Source organism: Pelmatolapia mariae, linkage group LG4, assembly GCF_036321145.2.
Source record: "Pelmatolapia mariae isolate MD_Pm_ZW linkage group LG4, Pm_UMD_F_2, whole genome shotgun sequence".
NCBI classification, from domain to species: domain Eukaryota; kingdom Metazoa; phylum Chordata; class Actinopteri; order Cichliformes; family Cichlidae; genus Pelmatolapia; species Pelmatolapia mariae.
The window spans coordinates 2,332,576-2,356,236 of record NC_086230.1 but is presented as its reverse complement, the minus strand read 5'-3'; the positions used below and the strand labels follow the sequence as shown (position 1 = coordinate 2,356,236).

The window sequence follows — 23,661 nt, the reverse complement described above, 5'->3', positions numbered from 1 at the left end:
TTTTCTATATTTCTCCATGAACACTCTCAAAGTGTTCTCATCCTAACCTGGCTTTATCAAGTCTTTCTCATAGCGTCATAAATGGCCTGTATTTGTATAGCGCTTTACTTAGTCCCTAAGGAGCCCAAAGCGCTTTACACTACATTCAGTCATCCACCCATTCACACACTGGTGATGGCAAGCTACATTGTAGCCACTGACAGAGGCGAGGCTGCCGGACACTGGCGCCACCCGGCCCTCTGACCACCACCAGTAGGCAATGGGTGAAGTGTCTTGCCCAAGGACACAACGACCAAGACTGTTGGAGCCGGGGCTCGAACCGGCAACCTTGAGATTACACGACGAACTGCCAACTCTTGAGCCACGATCGCCCCATAATATGGCTCGTCAGCTTTATCCCTCTGTAACTGCTACAGCTCTGCCCATCACCATTGCCCTTGGACGATGAGATACGTTACTGTCATTATGCAAGATTGTACAATGAAATACTACTGCTAGTACACTTGTGTTAAACAATCCGGTCAGAAAGTTCACTACCCTCTCTTCTAAACATCTCCAGGCATTGCAAACAACCCTAATTATCCTTTTCACAGTCTGTTGTGAAAATGTAAAACCCTGCACCCCTATTAAATGTTTTTTCCTCCATGTCAGTGGGGGTCACATTGCTGAATCAAAACAACAGAAATATTTCTCATAATGAAATTTGCTTATTTGGACTATTACTTTAATCCTTTTGCACTGTCCAACCGTCCATGCTGCTCATCTGTTCCTCAGGTATGAGAATGGGTCTACCTGCTTTCATGAGGATGACAGGGATGGCCTTGTAAAAGTGTGCCGGCTCGTTATCAACGCTCGCTATGAAGAATATGCCACTGAGGGTTATGTGGTCCTAAACACCAGGCAGCCAGTCATCTATCAGAGTGCCTCCTGCAGGCCTGGTCTCGGACAGCATCTGTGCAGCCAGGTAGGATGGCTGGGACACACGAGCTTTAAAAAAGGCCTGTGTAAATACTTTATAGGAATACACCTAAAGTCACGGTAATGGCAGATCCAATCCTACACTACCAACTAATTTTAGAAGTAGAGCACTCTTCCTTTAGTTTTGGGGTGATTAATCTTACATTTCTTGTCAATGTATGTAACAATGTGTTTACCTAGCATGATTGCTTTGAGGGGAAAGGCACCAGAGATGACACTGCTTTTATCCTTTGATTCCACTTTTTTTAATCAAACCTGAAATAATAATATTGTAACTTATACACTTCAGACTTTTTCCTTCAGTTTTCCTTTGGTTTTTTGGGGGGGTTGAAGGACAGTATTGCCATTATATAGGATCTCTTGTACTTCATCCAGTTGAATACATAATAGATAGTGATTTTCATGCCAGTGTTTGTATCATTAGCTTGGCCTGCCTCTCTCCAGTTTGTGCACAGTGCCATGCAACACCCTCTTTGGATCCCAACACCAAATGGTAGGAGAACACAGATGAGAAAAACACATACACCTATCTGTCAGGTAGTTTAGATAAAAACTATTTTGGCTTGGATCCTTTTTGTCATCGTCAGGATGTTGCCCTGTTGGAAAAACTCATCAAAGAGGACATAAATGCAGGGAAGCTTCCTTTGTTGCTGATTGCCAATGCAGGTAAAGGACAGCCACAGTTTAAACATTGCACTTTATATATGTCTGTGCTTAAAGAGTTAAAGATGATACATTTGATGGTAAAACAGCAATTCAGAATACAGAGAATACTCTGCATTTTGAATATGAACTTCAATGACTTAATTATATGTTTTTGATATATTTCCATTCATCCAACCATCCATTCTCTTCCACTTATCCATTATTTTAATTTTTCAGGTACCCCTGGAGCAGGGCACACAGACAAGTTAGGTCGACTGAGGGAACTGTGTGATCAGTACAACATGTGGCTTCATGTAGAGGGGTGGGTAGCTCCTGTCAACCTCTAAAATAGATTGATTGCAAAAACAAAACAATTTCAAAGGGATGTTTAGACTGATTTTATATTCATGCAAAGTACATTTTCGATGAGCCAGCTTCTTTGATATTATGATGGCTCGTAAAATGATACTTGGTAGCTGCCAAGCAGCTGAAAAAAAGAAGCCAATTTGTTTGGATCAATCCGAACACTATCTGTCAGGTTATGTGGGTTATTGTTGAGGCAGCAGTCTAAGCAGATATGCTCAGACCTGACTCTGGGCGTAGACTACCATCACCTGGATGACTGAGAACCTTCACGGACATGTGTGAAACATTTCACATCAGTGAGCCGTCCCAGTCATAGGTTCAAATCACCCCAACTGCTCCTTGCTCTCCACACTCTAAGCCCCTTCTCAATGGACGGACTCTTTATCACTAGCCCTTTCTCCAAGGAAGAGCTCTACTAGATTTCTGAGAAAACTAATTTCCACTTCTCGTATTTGCAATATCATCATTTCAGTCAATACCCAGAGCTCAAGGACATATCAGAGGGAAGAGAGTTGCTCAATCAGTGAATTGACATCTTCACTTTCACATTCAGCTCACTCTTCACCATAGTCAATCAGTACAATTCTGTTATCTGTCTCTCTCTCAACTCCCTCCTTACTCTTGAATAAAGCCCCAGAAACTCAGACAGGGTACTCCATCCTTTTCCAGCTGAGAACCTGTTTCTTACCTGTTCAACTATAGCAAAAGCTTGGTTTGCACTGCTCTTTGCCACTAATTCTTGAAGAAAAAGTGGAGTTTTTTTTTTATTTACATTGCTGCTGTTAGCTGATTATGTGTTTTCTTTTTCAGGGTTAATCTGGCGATCCTAGCACTGGGTCAGGTCACCTCTTCTATCATGGTAAACTTATATTAAAATCTATCCAATATGGGGTTATACTACAGCTGTAAAAAAGAAGGCACACGCCATTGAGATTCAAAGGTTTTACATATCAGGACTTAATAAAAAAAATATTTTACCAGATTCCTTACCAGGCTCTATTATTAGAAGATAAAGAAACTGTGTGAAAAAAAAGTACATCATTGCTTCTATATGAAGTAAGATAAGTAGTAGCTCGGTGTTGATAATCAAATGCAGTTGATTAACTAATTATCACCAAGTGTGACCACCTCTATAAAACTAGAGGTTTTGGCAGTTTGCATGGCTGGAGCATTTAGATGTGTGTAGCAGTGATCTTAGAGAAGCAATTGTTGCTGCCCATCAGGCCAGGAAGGCCATTTCCAAACAGTTTGAAGTATATAATGCTACAGTGACAATGATTATTCACAAGTGCAAGACATTCGAAAACAGATGCTGATTTTCCCTGTAGTGGATGTTTCAGCAAATTCACATCAAGGCCAGGGTATGTCTACCAAAAATCAAAAACACATCCATAAAACCAGCTACATCTGAGTCTACAGGTTTCAGTTAGCATGAGAACTGCTTAAAGTTACAAGAATGAAGGCACACTTGAAGAACAAGAATGGCGTGTTTGGAAGGATTGTCAGGAAAAAAGTATTTAGCATGTCACTAAAAAGAACATGACAGTAAGGGTTAGGTTTGTAAAACAGCACCTGAACAAATCACAAAACTTCTAGAACTGCCTTTTGGACAGACGAGATCAAAGTGGAGATGCTTTTTGTCATAATGCACAGAACCACGCTTGGTAAAAGCAAACACAGCACATCTGCACAACTCATCTCCTGTGACCTGCATGAGGGGATTTGGTTTTGTTTTACAGTCATGGTTCCTGGGTACCAGGCCTTCTTAGTCAATAATGAACTCCTTTGGATATCAAATTAGTCTAGAGTCAAATGAGAGGACATATGTCTTGACAGCTAAAAGTTGGCCAACTGGTTCTTGCAGTAGGACAGTGACTCACAGGCACAGCAGCAAATCAACAGCAGATGTTTGAAAAAGAAAAAAGTATTTAATGACCTCAATCTTTTTGACTCACAGATGGGCTGTGGTCATATGTAAAAAAACATGCTCCTCAAAAAAATTAAAGGAACACACATCAGATCACAATGGGAAGAAATCATGCTGAATATACAGATGTGGCCTGGGTAATGTGTTAGGAATGAAAGAATGCACGAAAGAGTGGTGGACCTTCCAGTTCTTGTGTCCTATGGTAAATGCCAGTTGGGATCCATGTTGCCAGGCAGTGAGCACAGGGCAAACTAGAGGATATTGGGCACTTTACTGTTACCACTACTACCTTCTATGACAATCTTCTGGCAATTGGAGGTGTTGGACTACCTGTGGGACCTCCATAGGATCCAGATACCATCTCATGCTGCCAGTAGTGACACTGACCCCAGTCAAATGTAAAACAGTCAGCTTTGTAGGTTGTCTCATTGTCGCCCCTCTAGTGCACTTGTTGTGTTCATTAACACTAGAGCAGTTGAAACTGATGACCAACCCCTTTTACTACTTACCAGATATATCCCAGAAGTTTGAATGTCTTGATTCTTCATTGATTAAAAGTGTTCCTTTAATTTGTTTTGAAGATACAGGTGAAAGTTTAGAAACTCAACAGAAATAAGAGCACTTTATTCTCTCCTTCCCACAGCCTCCAATGTATGAGACATTCTTGTAAGTGTTAATTATTAAGTTCTGTGTATCGGTGTTGGTCTTTCATGTCTCTGCAGGCAGCCACCAGAAGTGACAGTATGACACTGACACCAGGTCCGTGGCTAGGACTGCCGGCTGTGACTGCTGTCACCCTCTACAGACATGAAGACCCTGCACTGGTGGGCTGACATCATTTTCAGAGAAACTGAAAGAGTGCATATTGTGATCACTTTTGTGACATCTTTTGGTGATCCAGTGGGGTCTTGGGAATTATGTTTGCGCAACACCCTCATTGCTCTGCGTCTCTGTACTGTGTCTCCCAGTCTCTGGCAGCAGGTTTAACTTCCAGCCACCCTGTGGAGAAGCTACGGGCACTGCCTCTCTGGCTCTCCCTACAGTACCTTGGTCACAATGGAATTGTTCAGAAGATAAAACACGCTACTACTCTGGTGAGGATTACTAATATAGGAAATATGTCTAGGATATGTACATAGGTACATTTCCTATATAAAATGTCAACATGTCATCTTAAAGACTGCCTTATTGGCTTGTCAAAGCAGAAAACACAGTTACAACCAATGCTCTTTATTTTGCATAGCCATGTACAGTTTCAGGACCCTGGAGGAGCCTGTGATTCAGTATTGAGAGTCTTCTGTCAGTACAGAACGTTATATGTCACAAGATCGGTTCATTGGTTCAATAGACTAACATTAGTTTATGTTAGCTAACTAGTAAAAGAACCAATAATTCGTATTCATTGCTCCCCATATCAACAACCTCCATGTGTAGAACACAAAGAAGCCATCATTTTGTGTGCATGATTACACACATGATGGCTTTGCAATGATGGCTTTGCAATCACTGATTTACTGTCTGCTCTTGAAACAACTGCTCACTTGAATCAACTGTCTGTTTACAGGAAGAGGGTCCTAATGCGATTGGTTAAAAGTTTACATTTATTTCAGGAATGAATGCATGACATGTTTGCACATTTGACTTCTTTTTGTCTCCCTCCTAGAGCCAGCTGTTCCTTCAGAAAGTACAATCTCTAACCTGTATCAAAACATTGGTAGGTGAATTTTTCATGTTCTGACATTAATCATGATGTGTACCATACTAAAATGTGCAGACTTAGCTCAAAATGAAGGATGGCTTCTACGAGTAATGTTAATGAAGATGAAGGAATTAGTTTTTAGCAACTGATTACTAAATATCCAGATGCGCCTCAGTAAAAAACCCAACGCAACAAGCAAACAAAAAAACAAAAAAAAACGCCACAACTTTGCAGTGTGCAATGATGAAATTGAATATAATTTGCTGAAGTAATAGTTTGGCTAATAAACTAGTTGGTTGTCAGTAAATCATATAATACATTTGTTAAAGTATTTAAATTAGTGTGTGACAAAAATTGTCCAAGATGAGCCGTAAATATCAAAAGGATTACGAAATACCTTTTAAGATGAAAGATGTGAAGATGGTGTGTATTATGGTTTAGAGATGGCACGATACCACTTTATGTCCGACACGATACCGATATCATAAATTTGGATATCTGCCGATACCGATATGAATCCGATATAGTGTGTTTTTTAATCAATAAAACTGTTTTTTTAATATCTTGCTGCATTTTGTATAAGTTCATACTCAAGTTTAAATAAACAACAACACTAAAGCTATTCTGTTATACCTGTATGTAAAAAATACACTGCACCCAAAATATTTCATAGTTCAGAAACACTGATCAATCTAATAAACTTAAACCTGCTCCATCCTTACTATTCTGGTATTTTAAAGAGTACTTAGCAGAAATATTAAGCAACCTAACTAATAGGGTTGCAAACTCCCAGCAAAAAAAAATAGGGAACCACCCCCCACCCTCCACCTCATGATGCTTAATCGACGTAATCAACTTTAATTTCATGCAGTGTGGAAAAAAAAATGCACAGAAATCAATTATTTTCAAGAATAATTAAATAGATTCAACATCTTTCTTCTACAGAGTTGCAGACTGCACAGATGGTATCTTCCCAAAGGAAAAAGTACTATAGCTTACTAGGGTATATTAGACTTAACAGTTACTATATACAGTAATGGACTTCTATACATTTTACATCAGATTAAAACTTTGGGTGTAAGATTCAGATAATTATTTATTAAAAGCTAGATATTTTAAATGAGAATAAGAAAGATAAGTATGTCTTTGTGCCCCCTTTTCCCTGTTCATGCCCTATCGGCCCCCCTGGCTAAACTTTGCTAGATCCGCCCCTGCACAGTTACCAGCCGTCAGCTACATAGAAAAGGATCCTGGTCTAGAAAGTAATATTAAATAAATTCTAACAACAGATTATCAAGCTTAAACGTGCTGCTGTTGTTCAGCCGCTGGTTTCCTCTTTCTGGTGCAAAGTGGGCCAAAAACAAAGAAGAGAGACGGACTCGCGACAGAAAAGCCGATCAGCTGATCATTAAGCAGTTTCACGATTGAAGTAGCAACAGGAGAGGGAGAGAGAAGAGGCAGTCGCTCCATATATCGGTTGTTAAGCTTAACGTGGGAATGCTTTACTAACATTCAGAGATGAACTTACACACTTGCTTTACTTCTCGCTGGGATAACTTTCTCGGAGATGAAATGCCGGTTTGGTAGCGAGGCTCCAAAGGCTCAACCAGACCGCCGACAGGTCTCGCACGCCACAGCCGCTCTATCACGTGACGCATACTGCTCCGACGTGCTACAGTTATGAGCTGAGTTATGCCATGTCACAAGCTTTGTGAGGTGCTTTCCTGATATTTAATGGATCGGATTACATTTTTTTATTTCTCTCTGATATTCGATCCAGTAATTTAGGTCAGTATCGGACCGATACCGATACGTAATATCGGATCGGTCCATCTCTATTATGGTATATTAGGGCCAGGTTTTTATGTATAATAATTTGTAAAATGTGTGATTTAAAAAAAATATATCTTGGGATCTGCTGAAATCCTGAATGCTGAAATGCTGAAAATTGGAAGCAACCTTTGAATCTTATTAGCTCAGAACTGAATAAAATATTTTTTAAAAATGTGACATAAATTACCAGTAAAATTTGAATAAGACAAGACATTAAGACATTAAGGGATAAATTAAATATTAGGATGCACAGTAGGATTGTACACGACTAGTTGACTAGATATCTGATCGTTGCTATGGTCACACATACTAGTTGTTTAATCTCATTGTTAATTTTAACTGATGGTCAGTTTGGGTAAATAGCTGTGTCATAAATGTTATGCAGCTGTCTGCCACCAGATAAAGCATTGTTGTTGAAAAGCCTGATCTTTTTGTTAACACTATTGTTGTTAGTTCTTTTAAAGACAAAACAATGAGAATGCGGATAGAAGCAGATATGAGCTTTTTTTAAAGGTGGATGGGCTCTCCCTTAGCAATAGTGTGAGGAGTTGAGTGATTCAGGAGGGGCCCCAAGTAGAGCTGCTACTCCACCACATCAAACAAGCCAGCTGAGGCAGTCACATCCTAGGTAAGGTGTTCAGGCTGGCCATGTCCCACCGAGGGGATAGACACAGGACATGCTGGAGAGAGATTATGTCTCTCGGTTGGCCTGGGAACACCACATAAGGTGGAGAAGGTTGCTAGAGAGACGGAAGTCTTGTCGTGACACTTTCCATTCGCAAGTTATTAGTTGTTTGGATATGAATTTGTCATATTTCAACTTTTTTGTAACATATTAAACACTGATTTGTTTTAATGTTCTTCTTCTTTGTTTGTTTGGAATATAACGTGGAATATTCATAATGCACGATGCGAGGTGCCACACAGGTAAGTGGCATGAGTCATTATTGAAGGATGTGATTAGTGACCCCCAACATGAAGATGGTTTTGTGTGTTCCAGGGGCTAGTTGTCAGGCAGCTTTTGCCTCCTGGTAGGGTCTTCCATGACAAATTGGTCCTGGGTGAGGGGCCAGACAAAGCATTACAGAAGACCCGTATGAGTGTAAGATCAAGGGAACCATTCACCCTGCCCAGGATGGAGTTACCGGACCCCCAACCTGGAGCCAAGCCTGTGCAGGGTAGCTGAGGGAGAGCGCCTGGTGGCCAGGCCTTAACTGAAGAAGGGACATGGGTCCACACTCCTGTATGCTTACCACCTCCAGGACGCTCTTTCCCTACATCTCTGGTGGGGAAAGAGCCTGAGCTAGTCTGTGAGGTTGAGAGATAATGACTAGATATAGTTGGACTCACCTCAACACAGGATTTAGGCTCTGGAACCAGTCTCCTGAAGAGGGCTGGACTGGCCCAGTGGGAGTTGCCCTTTGTGAGAGGCAGTGGGCTCGGGTGGGTATCTTGGTATCCCCTCACCTTGCTGCCTGTATATTGGAGGTTTTTCCAGTGGACAAGGGGGTTAGCTCACTTATGCACCGAATGACAGTTCACAGTACCCGGCCTTGAAAACCCTTGGTGGGGTGCTTGAGAGTGCTTCACCTGGGGACTCAGTGAGACCTGAGGAAGGGGCGTGACTGAGAGGAATGGCCTGCCTAATCTGAACCTGAGTGATGTTCTGTTACTGGACTCTTGTGCAAACCACACTTTGTCCATAACGAATACCATGTTAGAACCTAAAGGTGTCCATGAGTACATGTGGCACCAGGACTGGGGCTGAGCTGAGCTGAGCTGTCAACTGATCAGCATCCACCTGATGTTGAGTTGGATTAGGTGGTGGGGGAGGATGCTGGACAGACCTGGCACACCTAAACATATAGTGAGGGTGGTCTGGGAATGCCTAGCAGAGGCCCTGGTCCCGAGATCTTCAATTTGCACCTTAGGCTGAGCTTCTAAAGGGAGAGGTGGCATTCCAAGGGAGACTAGGGACATTGAGTTCAAATGAATCATGTGCAGCACCTCTGATGCTGAGGCTGCTGCACTGGGCTGCAGCCACAAACCACCTGTCATGGTGGTAACCGGATGGTGGACACCGGACCACACTGTGTATAGTGCAGAAGTTCACATAGCTCCCATGACAGGGTGGAGTGCTCCTGACTTCAAATAAGTATATTGTTAGACAGCAAACAGAATACTTTGTGGACCTTCTTAATCCCAATGATATATAATAGAGGAAGTGAGGAGGAGGATGAGGAAGGTGACTCATCCATCACTGAGGCAGCTCCTTGGTGGCAGAACACCTATCACATTAAAAAATTCTACTGACTTCACCAGCAAACAAAAATCCAGATGAATTCATGGTGTCTCACTTTTTACTTGTATAACCACAACCGAGGCAGTGCAGACTGTCAAATAAAGGCAAATACAGCAAGACAGCTCCTTACACAACACACCAGCTTTATCCCTGATCAGATTTGCACACTGTTAGCCCTCTGCCTTACTGCCACATATTTTAAGTATGAGGATTGCTATAGACAAAAGCATGAATGTGCCATGGGCTCCCCAGTACAACCCACTATATCGAACCTTTACATGAGAGGAAGCTCTTGGCTCTTTCAAAGTGATAACACCTAGTGACTGATACAGATAGTTGGATGATATTTGGGTGAAAGCCTGTGCTGTTCACATCAACTCAGTGGAAATAAAAAGTTCATCTTGAAAGATACAAAAAATAATAGTTTTCTGTTTCTGGCCTGTGCTGTTGGATTTGAGGAGGATGGAAGGCTCAACACAAGAACTCGACAAAACTCCCTAAAAAAAAAAAGCTAAGGGAAATAGTTATATACTGTGCAATGCAGCAAGGAGTGCACAGACCTCAACACTGGAGAAACAACAGCAGCCAGATAGCAAAACATAGAAGAGCTACCTTGACAGGACAAGGCTCAGCTCTACACCTAGACTCAAAGGATAAAGGTCACTCACTTGAGGACACCACTGTTCATGTTTTGTAAGACAGATGGTTTGAACGAGAAGTTCACATAGTTCGCATGACAGGGTGTTCTCACCTGAAACTTTTGGTGGTAGTAAACCACACCTTTTTTCACACTTTGGCTCATGTGATGGCACACTTGATTAAGAGTGGGTCCATGACTTCATTCTAGTCTTTTTCGTAAATTGTGGTTATTTGTGGCAACTTGATCAAATGGTCAATAAGATTTAAAACACGTGGAACAGAGGCTGATTGGCTTTCATAAGGCTGGAAAGAAAATGACTCGGAGAGAGTGATGTTGACAGAATTGAGTTTGACAGCGTGGGAAAGTAAAAGCGATATGAAGCATAAAATCACAGTCTAATACAGATGCAGTGGACATTAGTGTTCTGCTAATGAGCTCTATGGGCATATGTGTGTGAGAGAGAGAGAGAGAGACTTCCTTTTTGTATGTTTGTATAACTGTAGTTATAGTCAGTGTGGGTTACTTTGGTTCCAGGGTGTGGTGTCGCCGATTCCACCCATCTCCAGGGCTTCTCTGCAGGATGTTCTGGGTTCTCTCATGCTGTCTATTGTACGTGGGGCCAAGCCTCTGCCCATCTTCCTCTCTACTCTTTCCCCAGCCCCCTCTGTCCTCCCTTTTCTTGTTTTGATTTTCTTCTTACTATTAATCACCATTTCCCTTCACCTACATCAGCTCAGCAGTCTTCATTGGCTAATGGATGGACCACTTCTTCTTAATTGTTTATGTTATCAACAACTCAGGCATGTTCTTTGAGGTACTTCAGAGAATGCCTCTCTACACTCGAGTTGTTGCATTTGAAAAAAATAATTGAGTCATGCACCCGTGCCTTTACTTGGCACTTAAATACATGTCGATGTAAGAGTACTGATGTTACTAGAACTAAAACTTTTTTCAGTCCACTAAGCTTGCAGAAATAAGTAGTAAATAAGGTATTTCTTCAGCTGTTAAACATGATGTATAATCCTCAGTTATGAGGCTGTTGTCAGGAGTTTACATATAAATTTGGGCTTTTAATTATTTCTTTGAACTGTTCTTTTTTTCATGATGGGAGCTTATGCAGCATACAACTTTAATAACTTGGGTGCACAAGTTTTAATTGGAGATTTCCTCTAATCAAAAGTGCACATAAGGGCTCAGATATATGCATACACATAAATATGTCATTTTAATGGCTTGGTTTTCTGGCAAAGACCCAGCTTTTAGGCATAATGGACAAATCTGAGGTCAGGGCATTAGAAGCTTAATATTAGCCTGCTTTGCTTATTCCAAAAACAGTTTTGATATGAGTTTGGGATCACTATCCTGTTGGAACACCCTAGTGTGTAAGTTTCAATTGTCTAGCTGTTGATTGGAGTCAAGTTGAAGATTTTCGAGGTAGGCCCCCTTTCTTTGTACTGATACACTTTGTGCAGTGTATCAGTACCACTAGCAGCAGAATAGCCCCAGACCCTCATACTGCTTGAGAGTTGGTTCAATGTTTTTAGTTTTGAAAGCCTTACCTTTGTCCTTCTAAACCTTGGGGTTGCTGTAGAGCAAGTAAGGTGTGTGAATATTAGGTAAAAGGCACTTAGGTGTAGAAAAAAGTTCTTTTATGAATAGGTCTGAATGAGGCATGTTGTATAAAGGACTGAGATGAATTCTACTACTTATTAACATTCTCAGAGCTTTCCTTGAGGCATCCTTGGTTTTGCAATATGATAGCCATTATTGTTTAAAAGAAGATACAAGCTGAGAACAAAACCCTATCTATGTCTATGAAGGTTCTCAGTCATCCAGGTCATCGTAGTCAAAGGAGTTTGCGAAGAAAAGTGTCTGGACTTCTTTAAGTTGCTTGAAGACGTTTCACCTCTCATCCGAGAAGCTTCTTCAGTTCTAAGGTCAAATGGCCGAGAGTCCCAGATTTAAACCCAGTGGGAGTATCCCCCCAAAGAGGGACAAAGGACCCCCTGAAAAGAAGATCAGACACCAGCGAGGGAGGATAAGAAAGACAGACGCAACAACGTTGTCATCCCCTATGTAGCCGGTGTATCAGAGAAACTCAGGAGAGTTTTCTCCAAGCACGACATCCCAGTGTACTTCAGACCCAGCAACACACTCAGACAGAAACTGGTTCACCCGAAAGACAAAACTCCAAAACACAGACTTAACAACGTGGTGTATGCTGTACAGTGCAGCGAGGAATGCCCAGACCTCTACATTGGAGAGACCAAACAGCCACTTCACAAGCGCATGGCACAACATAGAAGAGCCACCTCCACAGGACAAGACTCAGCAGTCCATCTGCATCTAAAGGTCAAAGGTCACTCTTTCGAGGATGCCAATGTTCACATTTTGGACAGAGAGGACAGATGGTTTGAAAGAGGAGTGAAAGAGGCCATCTATGTTCACTGTGAGCGACCATCTTTGAACAGAGGCGGTGGTTTACGACACCAACTGTCTGCCATCTATAATCCAGTTTTGAGTTCCCTCTCCAGACGCCTTAATGCCCACTCACATCCTGGGCCATCTGACCTCAGGAATTCACATGACAAGGTGGGGCCAGGTTTCACAATGAGCTCACCCGAAACCCTGGCTGATTAGGTCCCACACCCACTTTCACACCTTGGCTCATGTGATTAGAGGATCACCAGGGGGTCCTTTGTCCCTCTTTGGGGGGAAACTCCCACTGGGTTTAAATCTGGGACTCTCTGCCATTTGACCTTAGAACTGAAGAAGCTTCTCGGATGAGAGGTGAAACGTCTTCAAGCAACTTTAAGAAGTCCAGACGCTTTTCTTTGCAAACTCCTTTGAAAACCCTATCTACTTACTGCCCCTAGTTTGGAGGTGTGAAAAACTTGGATAATATAAAAATGAATGGCCAGTTCTGCCAGATTGAAGGGGTTCACCCATGCCTTGAAATTTCACTTGGATGAAAGAACAATGTGTCTTTAACAACCCAAGCATATTTGAACTAATTATGACCCTCACATCAAAAGCAGAAACAGTAACCTTCATTTCAGTTCAGTTCCCAGGCATGAGCTTGCCTTAACCTATCAACTGAATGTCACTGTCTTTGTGTTTTAGCAAAAGATGACATGTACCACATGCTGATTCGCTGAGATCAGCTGTCTGTTTAATTGAACTCTGGCTAGTCCGCTAAGCTTGTCTCTAACATTAAACACGCATGTAGTGTTATATTCTCAGAACTGCTTTGTCCAGCTGCGCAGTTCAGACTTTTAAAAAACGGTTTTACAGTGATATTGGAGCAATGTAAATGCTCGGAGTTCTATATTGATCATTTGATGGCAACCATGAGCCATTGGTTCTACTTGACCTGCAGGGAACTGATTAAGTTCTCATTAGAACCAGTTGCCCTGAAGCAGTGGTCCCCGACCCCCAGGCCACGGACCGGTACCGGTCCATGAGTTGTTTGATACCGGGCCGCAAGAATTGAGGCTTGGGTGTTCATTAACTCGGTTTCCCTGGGTCTTTTCCCGTGTTGTCGTTGTGTGTCTTATTTTGAAAGAAATATTTGCGCGTTACCATAGCGACCAGAGAGCATTAAGGGGCAGAGGAGGATGTTACCCTCAATGTTGTTGGTGCATTTTTAGGAGGACGCTGCTAATAAAGTTACACAATTACACAGTGAATTGACGTTTATTACTAGATTTACAAAATACCACAGTTTTCGTCTTGGTCCTATCATTTTATTTTGTTGTATTTATCCGCGGCACCTTAAAGGCCGGTCCGTGAAAATATTGCCTGACATTAAGCCGGTCCGTGGTGCAAAAAAGGTTGGGGACTGCTGATCTAAAGGGAGCCAATGCATTTATATGCAAAACATCTCCTCAGGATGTTTTGCATATAAACTGCTTTTTTGGACCAAGCTGTCAGCAAACACTAAAAGCTGAGTGTTTCAGTCCATCTTATTTTTTTTTTTATTCATTGGTTTAGTATACATCCATTCATGATGGCATCATGTTTCCAGTTAAAACTAGCTGGCATCAAGTTAAACAAACATTTAACCAGTTCTTTATTGGTCAAAGTGTTCGTTTAGTGGCCAGTTTATTTGACCAGCTAAATCCTCTAAGCTGGAGCTTTGATTTGGCTGCTTCATACTGTGAGACAAGGACTCACTTTACCACCACCATACAGAGAAACTTGATAAGTAATACAGAACCTCTATGTCCATCCATTATCACAGACATAATATATTCAGAAACCATGGACACCAAGCGTTGATGCTTAAATATGTGTTTACACTGCACCCTTTCATTTTATGTTAACTGTTTCTCCATGTTAAAAAGTTACGATGTGAGTAAGGATGCCTGATCTGTATCTTTGTTTGTCCTACAGGTTGAGGATGAATCAGACTCTCCTGTGGTGCTATTCAAATTTAACCAAGAAGAAAGTACTGGTAAGACTTCCATGCTCTCAAAATGCAAAAATAAATCAGAAGTTTTATTAAAGACTAAGGATAAGATAAGACAGTATTTAAGACAGCTGAATAATTATGAAACTTGAGCACAGTAAGGCAAATATTGCCAGCCAATGACTTGAGCAGCCCGTGTTTGAAAGCTACACTCTATCAATCAACAGGCTTTTCAAGGTCATCTATGGAGGATGTGAATGTGCAATGTGGTATGGAAATTGTGATTTAAAAAAAAAATTTAGTTCACCTCCCATTAGCAAAGATATTAAGGTGTTGAAAAGTTTGAGGATGATGAACGGACTGTCATTTCTTGGAATGGGACGTTTCGTCATCATTTCTTCTACTTGCTGGTGTAGACCTGCTGCACCAATCTTCCTCTGTCCTCCAAAATGTTGCCCTCTGTTTTAATAAACTACAAAGCTATGTAACTCTTGAACTTGCGATACTGTAAAACGTCTTGACCCACCTCTTCTTATTTCTTTATATTTTGATAGCCAATTAGGAAGTAGTTGGAGCAATTTATTATAACAGTTCAAAATATAGAAAAACATAGAAATACACTAAATAAGGCAAAACAGAACTCTCTATAACTCTCTCGCTATTTTGTAATGTCTGTAATTGATCTTCAGGAATAGTTCCCTGACTTTTTGAAGTCTGGTATTCAAAGGTGTGAATTAGATTAAACAAGGTGCTGATGGCCAAAGGAAAACTGTGAAAGCCTGCTCAACACCACTTAAAAAAATAGAACAAAGTTTCCCTCCTTCGAAGCATACAGTCTTTACATGCATTGTTGCTCTTGCAAAGAATCAACTATCAAAATGAAAATGACTGAGATGTGACATCCGAACAATAAGATCACCATACACAGATATCGATCTCACTTCCTTCTGTATTGTGTGTTTAGCATCCAGTGAGAGTTTCTGTGCTGGAGAAAAAGAGGTCCTTGATGCCTTCAACAGATGGGTGAGTGTTTTTCTTTTTTTAACATGTAGCTTGCACATTTGCGTCTATGCTAGTCAAAGCTGCTCCAATCTACTATTCCATGTAAGTGTCTAAAACATCAGTTAAAACAGAAAATGTGAACGGTGACATGGAAATGTTGTGTCCATCATGCACTCACTGAACACTTTGCTATTACTGGGTTGGACCCCTGGTTCCTTAAATCTTTGTGAATGAAATTGAACAAGATGATTCCTCAGAGTTCTCGACATCACACAGTTGTTGCAGCCTTTTCTGATGCACATCTATGATCACACGTCCCAGATGTGTTCTATTTATGGAGGTCATCTCAGTACAGTGGACTCATTGATATATTTGAAACCAATTTCAGATGATTTGACACAACCCATAAGACTATGGATACACTGTGGTCATCAACAGATGGACAAATGGTAAAGAGCAAATGGACTGGTTCTTACGTAGGACTTTTCTACTCTACCCGAGCACTGAAGCGCTCAAATTTGGCAACACCCATATTGACTACAACTGTGCATTTAAACAATGCTCAGTTGTCTTACCTACAAGTCACATTTTAACCACATATTCATATAGTGCTACACACTTTGAGCACTGTATCTACTTCACATCCACAGTCAATTTACAATCTCCAGAACATTCCAGAACTGTGGAAGGCAGAGGTGGCAACAGTAAAGACATTCTGTACTTAAGGAGAAGTACAAATACTACTGTTAAAAACTACTCCAGTAAAAACTGAAGTAGTGATTGAACTTCTTTACTTAAGTAAAAGTAAAAAAGTACTGGGTGTGAAATATACTCAAAGTCAGAAAGTAGCTCTTTGGGGGAGGTTTCTATTTGTGCAAAGCTAACTGAACCTTGTCCTATATTAACTTCAAAAATATATTATTTTCTGTTGCTGCACTGTAGAGGGTCACTTTGCCTTTACAGAGTCAGGGGTTAAAGTGGAATTAGGAACTGGGGGAACCCTAAAACTGGTTGTAATGGCTCAGTGTGGGGAAAAGAATCATTACTAACAATCATTTCTATTGTGAGCTCCAGTAGATTAGTCTGTGCTCTTTGTGGATGTTCACGACTTAATTCAACAACATATCAGCAGATGTTTCATGAGTTGTCCTGGCAGATCCATTACACTGACACTGCACTGTTTATGATGGCTTTTTTCTAGATAGTATAAAGTTGGTATCAAGGTGGAATTCAGTGTTGTAATGTTTGCATGCTTCAAGCATTAATGATGACACCTTCAGTATTTCTCAGCTCCATTCTTTAATTCTCAGGCTTGCAGCTGCAACACAGTCTGCAGCGCTAACTTGTTCCTCTAACGTTTTTTTGTTCTTTTTTCTACTAACTTCCTTCCGCCTTACATTCGACCTTTTCAAAATAAAATATCTGTAAACATCACAATCACCTCCTCTTTTTTTTAAACAAACTTAGGTACTCAGTGAGGTGAATTACTAATCTAAACCTATGACAAACAAGCCTGATAAATTTACTGAACGTCCTTATTACTTAAGCTTCTCTACACCTAAACATCAATTGAACAGTACTGCATTTGCACAGATCTCTGACTAAGCACTATCAACATTCAACACTAGAATACAGGTTACAGTGCTAGATTCAGGAACATCAAACATGTTCACACAGCGTAACCTTTAACTGGTCACTCAGATATTCAAGTGTTAGATCTGATGTAATCAGACAGATGCATAGGTACGCATCTGTGAGATCGGACTGGGTATCTGGGCTTGTCTGTTAAGGTCGACATGCCGTACAGGTGGGGCATCTTCAAGTCCATGTCTGATTTTCTTGAAGAATGATGCATTCCTGACAATCAAGTGTCCATCCCTTGTAGCTGTAATTTCAGAAGCCTTAACCTTGGTCACTTTGTAGGGTTTTGCATTGTATGGTGTGGATAATTTGTTGTGCTTGGGTTGGCGATGCACACTGTGTCACCCAGAGTTAGTGAGTGTGGTCTGGCGTGACGGGTTGCATCTGCGATCACCTTCATCTTGATCTTTGCACTATCATCCCTCGCTCTCACTTCAGCATCTGAACACTTCCGTGGAGTGGTGTTGAAGAAGGGGAGTTTGGTGTATAGCTGGCGTTGAAACAATATTTCAGCTGCTGAGCTCGCCGTTGTGCTATAAGGTGTAGATCTGTACTCACAAAGAAAGATGTTTAGTTGCTGTTTCCATGGTGTGCCCTGTGGCTCGGCAACTCTCAGTGCTTTGCCTAGGGTTCTCATAAATCTCTCAGCAATGGCATTCGCCTGAGGCCAACAAGGTGTGATTTTGCGATGATGAAATCCCAGGTAGTCCGCAAACTGTGAGAACGCCTCACTGTTGAAAGGAGGACCATTGTCAGTTTTTACTGTCCATGGGATTCCAAACATGGAGAACACTTTGTCAATAACTGGGATAACAGAAGATGCTGATGTTGAGCGTACACTTTCAACGACTGGATAGCGAGAATACTCGTCTGTGATGACAAGCAGGTATTCCCCCATAGGAAGCGGTCCATAAAAATCTACACTGACACTGTGCCAGGGCGTTTCGGGTAATGGTGACATCTGCAGAGGGTCGGTGTGTGTGACAGGTGTGTTAGCTTGGCATGGCAGACAGTTTTGAACTGCAGATTCTGCTTTCCGATCGATCTCTGGGAACCATACTTTGGTACGTAGCAGCGCTTTGGTCTTGACGATACCCTGGTGCCCTTCGTGTGCCAGTTGTATTGCTCTTTCTTGTAGGACAGTTGGAATAACTATCCTCGTGCCTCTGAGTATGAAGTCTTTGAACATGTTTGAATGATTTCAAAACGTCAGCATGCTGGGATTTATCTGTTAGATGCCACATGTTGTTCCTGATGCGACCGATGACTTCCTGCAGAACCTGGTCTTTCAGAGTCTCTGTTTTTATCTCCTGAAGTGTCATGGCTTTTGGGGTGGAGTGATAAGAGAAGAAATTGACGTACTTTTCTGCAACCTTACATGCACGAGCACTTTCATTCTCCTGTGTTGGCACTGGATGACGTGACATAAAGTCAGCTGGATTATCAGCACCTTTTCTGTATTCCACTCTGAAGTTATATGGCTGAAGTCTCAGTCCCCATCTTTCTATTCTGGCAGGTGGTTTTGATCTTGGGTTATTCCAGATGATTCCGAGTGCCTTGTGATCAGTCACCAGTGTGAATGGATGTCCATAAACGTATAAATGGAAATGTTCACAACTCCACACAATGGCGAGTGCTTCTTTCTCAGTTTGCGAGTATCTCCTTTCCACATCACTCAGTGCTCTGCTTGCATATGCAATAATGTGCTTCATCCCCTTTTCATCTTTTTGACAGAGAATGGCGCCCAGTCCTACTGGGCTAGCATCAACAATCAGTTCAGTCAGTCTGCTGGGATAGAAGTAGGACATCGTCGTGTCGCTTGTGAGACTGACCTTGAGTGCCTGCAACGCAGTTTCTTGGTCCTGACCCCAGGTCCAAGGGGTGTCCTTGTGTGTGAGCCTGCGCAGTGGCTCAGAGGTTGATGAGAAGTCCTTGATGAACCTCGAGCAGTAATTGGCCATGCCAAGGAGACTTTTGATGTCAGCAGGTGTTTTTGGGTTGGGAGCGCGTTGAACTGCTGCAAACCTTTTAGGATCTGCTGAAACGCCACCTGCGGAGAAGATGAAACCAAAAAACTCAAGTTTTGTTTTATTAAATTCACACTTCTCTCGATTCAGAGCTCTGATAGTCGCTTAAAGAGCGCTGTAAGATTGTCGTCATGGTCAGCCTGGTCCCAAAAGTAAGAGTCTGTTTTACGGAGTAGAAAGTACTGATATTTGTTTAAAAATGTAGGGAGCAAAAGTAAAATGTGGTCAGAAAAAAACTACTCATGTAAGTACAGATACCTGAAAACTTTACTTAAGTACAGCAACAAAGTATTTGTACTTTGTTAATTCCCACCTCTGGTGGACGGAAGCCAAAGGAACCTGTGGAGGCACAGAGGAAACGCACAGAAAGGTCACTGAGAGATTTGAGGACACGCCACCACTGTGCCTCCCATTGGTAATCAAAGCATGCCAAAAAATGCCTGACACACTATTATAATGTATTTATACCATCAGCCTCAATCAGTGATGCCAAGGATCAAGTTACTCACGATCTTTTGTGATTTTACAGTTAAAACTGATCAGACCAGGCAACAGTCCCCTGAAGGTGCTTCATATTGCAGTGTAAAGACCTTACAATAGTACAGAGAAAACCCCAAAAGTCAGAAGAGCCCCTATTGGCAAACACTTGTTGACACTGGGAATGAAAAAACTGGATTTTAACAGTATGAAATCCCAAGCAGAGCCAGGCTCAGGGAGGGACAGCCATCTGCTGCGACACAGGAAGTCCCCAGCAGCCTAAGTCTACTGGAGCATAAATAAGTGAGGATACATGATCCAGCACTAACTATAAGCTTTATCAAGAACAAACAGTTTAAGCCTAATCTTAAAAGTAAACATGGTCTCCTAAATCCAAACTGGGAGCTGCTTCCACAGAAGAGGGTCCTGAAAAAACCCCAATCTACTTTTACATACTCCAAGAACCACCTTCACTTTCAGCCAGCAGCCAAAATGGGTGAAATCTGCTCTGTTTCTAGTCCCTGACAGTACAGCAGCATTTTGAAGGCTTTTCAGGGGTTTAGGTTAGGACAGCCCAGTAATAATGAATTACAGTAGTCCAGCCTAAAAGTAATAAATGCATGAACTAGTTTTTCAGCGTCACTCTGAGACAGGATGTTTCTAATTTTAGAGCTGCAGCCATTTTTTGTTTTATATGCAATACTATCTAGCAACATTTTTTTAAAAGAAAAAGATTTTTCAGTTTCTACATTTGATATTTTGTCTTTGTAGCAGTTTACATTGTTTAAATTGTGAACTTGTCTAAACTGAACCTTTTCCCAAAGGTCCCTTGTCCTTTTTGTTTCTTCAGCAAACTGAATTATATGTATGTATTTTTTCTATTTTTTTTTCTGTTGGGGTAGCTGGGTGAAGAGCTGGCTGAACTTGTTCCCACCAGTGGAATAGATGTGGTGGAGCTTGAAGACGAGGGCACCTGTGTACGCTTCAGTCCCCTCCTGACAGCTGCAGGTAACATGAACTCGTGTTCACGTCACAACTTTCTGCTCTTACTTATATACAATATACACTTCAATAAGGAAAGGGGGGGAAAAAAGAACAATTAGAGAGCACATCAGATCTCAATGGGGGATAAATGCAGGCTGGGTACCAAGGATGCCACATCATTTGATGAAAAGGACATTTCAATAGTAATAGTTGGTGTTCAGGCTGCCGTTGCTATCCTGTAGAAGTCTGTGCCTCCCCAGATCATCACCGACCCACCACCAAACCAGTCATGATGAATGATGTCACATGCAGCATAACATGTGACACACAATACATATTTATGCAATGCTTTTATCTATGCCTAAACACTTTTTATCGGGTAGGGCTCGATTCACTGACTGTTCGATCAGCAGATAACTACCACCTGAGTAGTTAGGAGACATGCAACTCACACTTCTCATTCCCTTCCAGTTCTGGGGACCCGGGAAGAGGATGTTGAGTCCATTGTGGAGAAAATGACAGAGCTGGTATTTGTAATGAGCTCCACAATGTCCCTCAGAGAAGACTTCAGAGAGGAAACACACAAACGTTCACCCTCACTCAGATACATAAACGAGTTCGCCTGGCCTGGACTGGGAGTTGTCCGGTAAGGGTGCATGCAGCTTACATGAAGTTCTTTACTAAATATGTTATTTGCATATTTATTAATTAGTAGTAGTAGTAATAATAGTGTCTTTGTCTGAACTGTACTGGAACCCTCATTAGTTTTGGCTTTGAAGTACTGTACTGTTGTTACCTGCATCCTCATATCATGTTCACATTAATATAAATTTGAAGAAATGTAGACAATTTTTTGTTTCTGTTTATCTGTTAAAGTTGATTTCTTATAGTAATTGCTTGTGTGTGCCTGTGTGTGTTTTCTTTTACAAATCTTCCCATCTAGAAACTGTTGCAATTGGATGCACAAGCCATTATACAGAATAAAATCATTGGCATATATAGCACAGTCTTTTTACTGTAATGGAAAGTAGGAAGCCCTTTCTGCACATGAGTGTCCTGCATGAATTGGGTATTGACAAGCCGATAGTACATTATTATTTATGATATATAAGTGTATACATTTTATTTTGGAAATGGGTAATGTAAAGGATCAAAACAAAGATGTAAAATGATTTATACAGTGCTATATAAAAAGCACTTAAATATAATATATTTAAATGATTATATTAGAGAAAGATAACCTGAGTAAATACAAAATATCGTTTTTAAATGATGATTTCCCTTGCCCTGTGTGAAAAGACTAAAATCTCAAAAAAACAACACATCGTGTGAATCATCCCACGAGTGCATCGACGTCTTATCCAGGACGTCAAAAACCTGACAACCAGTTATCAGGTTCAGGAGGCAGTTATTTTTTCACAGAAGGCCAAGTAGATTTGGATTCTTTTGTTTAATAATTGAAACCATCATTTAAAAACTGCATTTTGTATTAACTCAAGTTATCATTGATTCATTGATATGAACATCTTTTTATTGATCTGAAACATGTAAGTATGACAAATACACAAAAAAATGAGAAATCTAGAAAAACGTTTTCACAGCCTGTATGTCTTAGTTGTATCAAGACAGTGCACATGTTTGTTATTTTATACATGGATCAGTTTCCATTGACTAGTAAGTGACAAGGTGAGATGATTTGTTAGTGCTTGTAGGAACTTGACTGAAGTCCACAACCGTAATTTAATGACTTGTAGAGACTGGCTGATACAGCATTTGTAAGACCCGTTCCAATACAATACTGATGTTTGGTGATATATTGTCTTTTTTTGCTTTCAGACACACAAAGTAAATACATTTGTTGTGTGTAGTTATTTCTTTTTTTTACACTCCCCCCGACTCTGCTCAGATTGGTTGTAGTGTTTGTGCCAATCCAAAGAGCTGTACTGCCAACAGTGAAGTTGCAGAGTGCCCTCGGTGGGAAAACCATGCAATATCAACACTCATGACATGGATAAGGGGTGTTCTTCCATTTCCACTTTTTTTTCAAATTTTCCTTAATCAGCTGTTACAAATCTCGATACTGATAAAGAAGCAAATAGCTAATGTTAAAATCAATTAAAGTCAGTGATATTAGTCTGCCAAAGTTGGTCACACTCTGACTGGACTTAGTAAAGAAAGGGACACATGTATGCAGTTAAGGTCTATTGCCATCAAGGCAGAAAGCCGAGCATCGAGCCCAAGGAACTCTGTGGTGAGGCAGTTCTTTGCACTGATCAATGGATATCGATGGATGAAGCCAGACAACCATATTTATTAAAATTCCTTCATCTTATTATGTCCTAATTTGCTGTTGTTCCATAGCACTAGCATAGCAGACATGAGAAGGAAGGAAGCTCAGTGTCACATAACTAAAGCCTTTATCTGTTTAATTAGTTAAATTATCATCACTCTAAGAGAAACTGTCAATGTTGCATATTTAATTTCTGTCTTTTGGTCTTTAGCAGTATTCTCAAATTGTCACAAGATCTGTTTGTTTTCAGTAGTTTTCACACTTGTGGATGTGATTGATGCTGTGATGTTCAGGTATGAGATGCAGGCTAATGGAATGGATGAGGACAGGAAGAAGCAGGAGCAGGAGAAAATTAACACTGAGCTACTCAAGAAACTGCAAGAGCTTGACACTGACATCCTGTTTTCCACTGGTGGGTACCTCTACTTATCTGAGAGGC

At 41.1% G+C, this 23,661-nt stretch overlaps 1 protein-coding gene across 2 annotated transcripts in view; it reads left to right on the top strand.

Moving 5' to 3' along the window:
- pdxdc1 (pyridoxal-dependent decarboxylase domain containing 1) overlaps positions 1-23,661 on the top strand; it is a 36,897-nt gene that overhangs the window by 6,213 nt on the left and 7,023 nt on the right. For both annotated transcript variants that reach the window (XM_063471070.1, XM_063471069.1), the window contains exons 6-18: positions 775-964; positions 1,403-1,471; positions 1,566-1,644; positions 1,861-1,945; positions 2,800-2,848; positions 4,639-4,740; positions 4,885-5,010; positions 5,580-5,630; positions 14,786-14,846; positions 15,766-15,824; positions 20,851-20,956; positions 21,404-21,578; positions 23,516-23,634. In XM_063471070.1, coding sequence (XP_063327140.1) covers positions 775-964; positions 1,403-1,471; positions 1,566-1,644; positions 1,861-1,945; positions 2,800-2,848; positions 4,639-4,740; positions 4,885-5,010; positions 5,580-5,630; positions 14,786-14,846; positions 15,766-15,824; positions 20,851-20,956; positions 21,404-21,578; positions 23,516-23,634 — 1,271 coding nt within the window. The remainder of the gene's footprint in view (positions 1-774; positions 965-1,402; positions 1,472-1,565; positions 1,645-1,860; positions 1,946-2,799; positions 2,849-4,638; positions 4,741-4,884; positions 5,011-5,579; positions 5,631-14,785; positions 14,847-15,765; positions 15,825-20,850; positions 20,957-21,403; positions 21,579-23,515; positions 23,635-23,661) is intronic.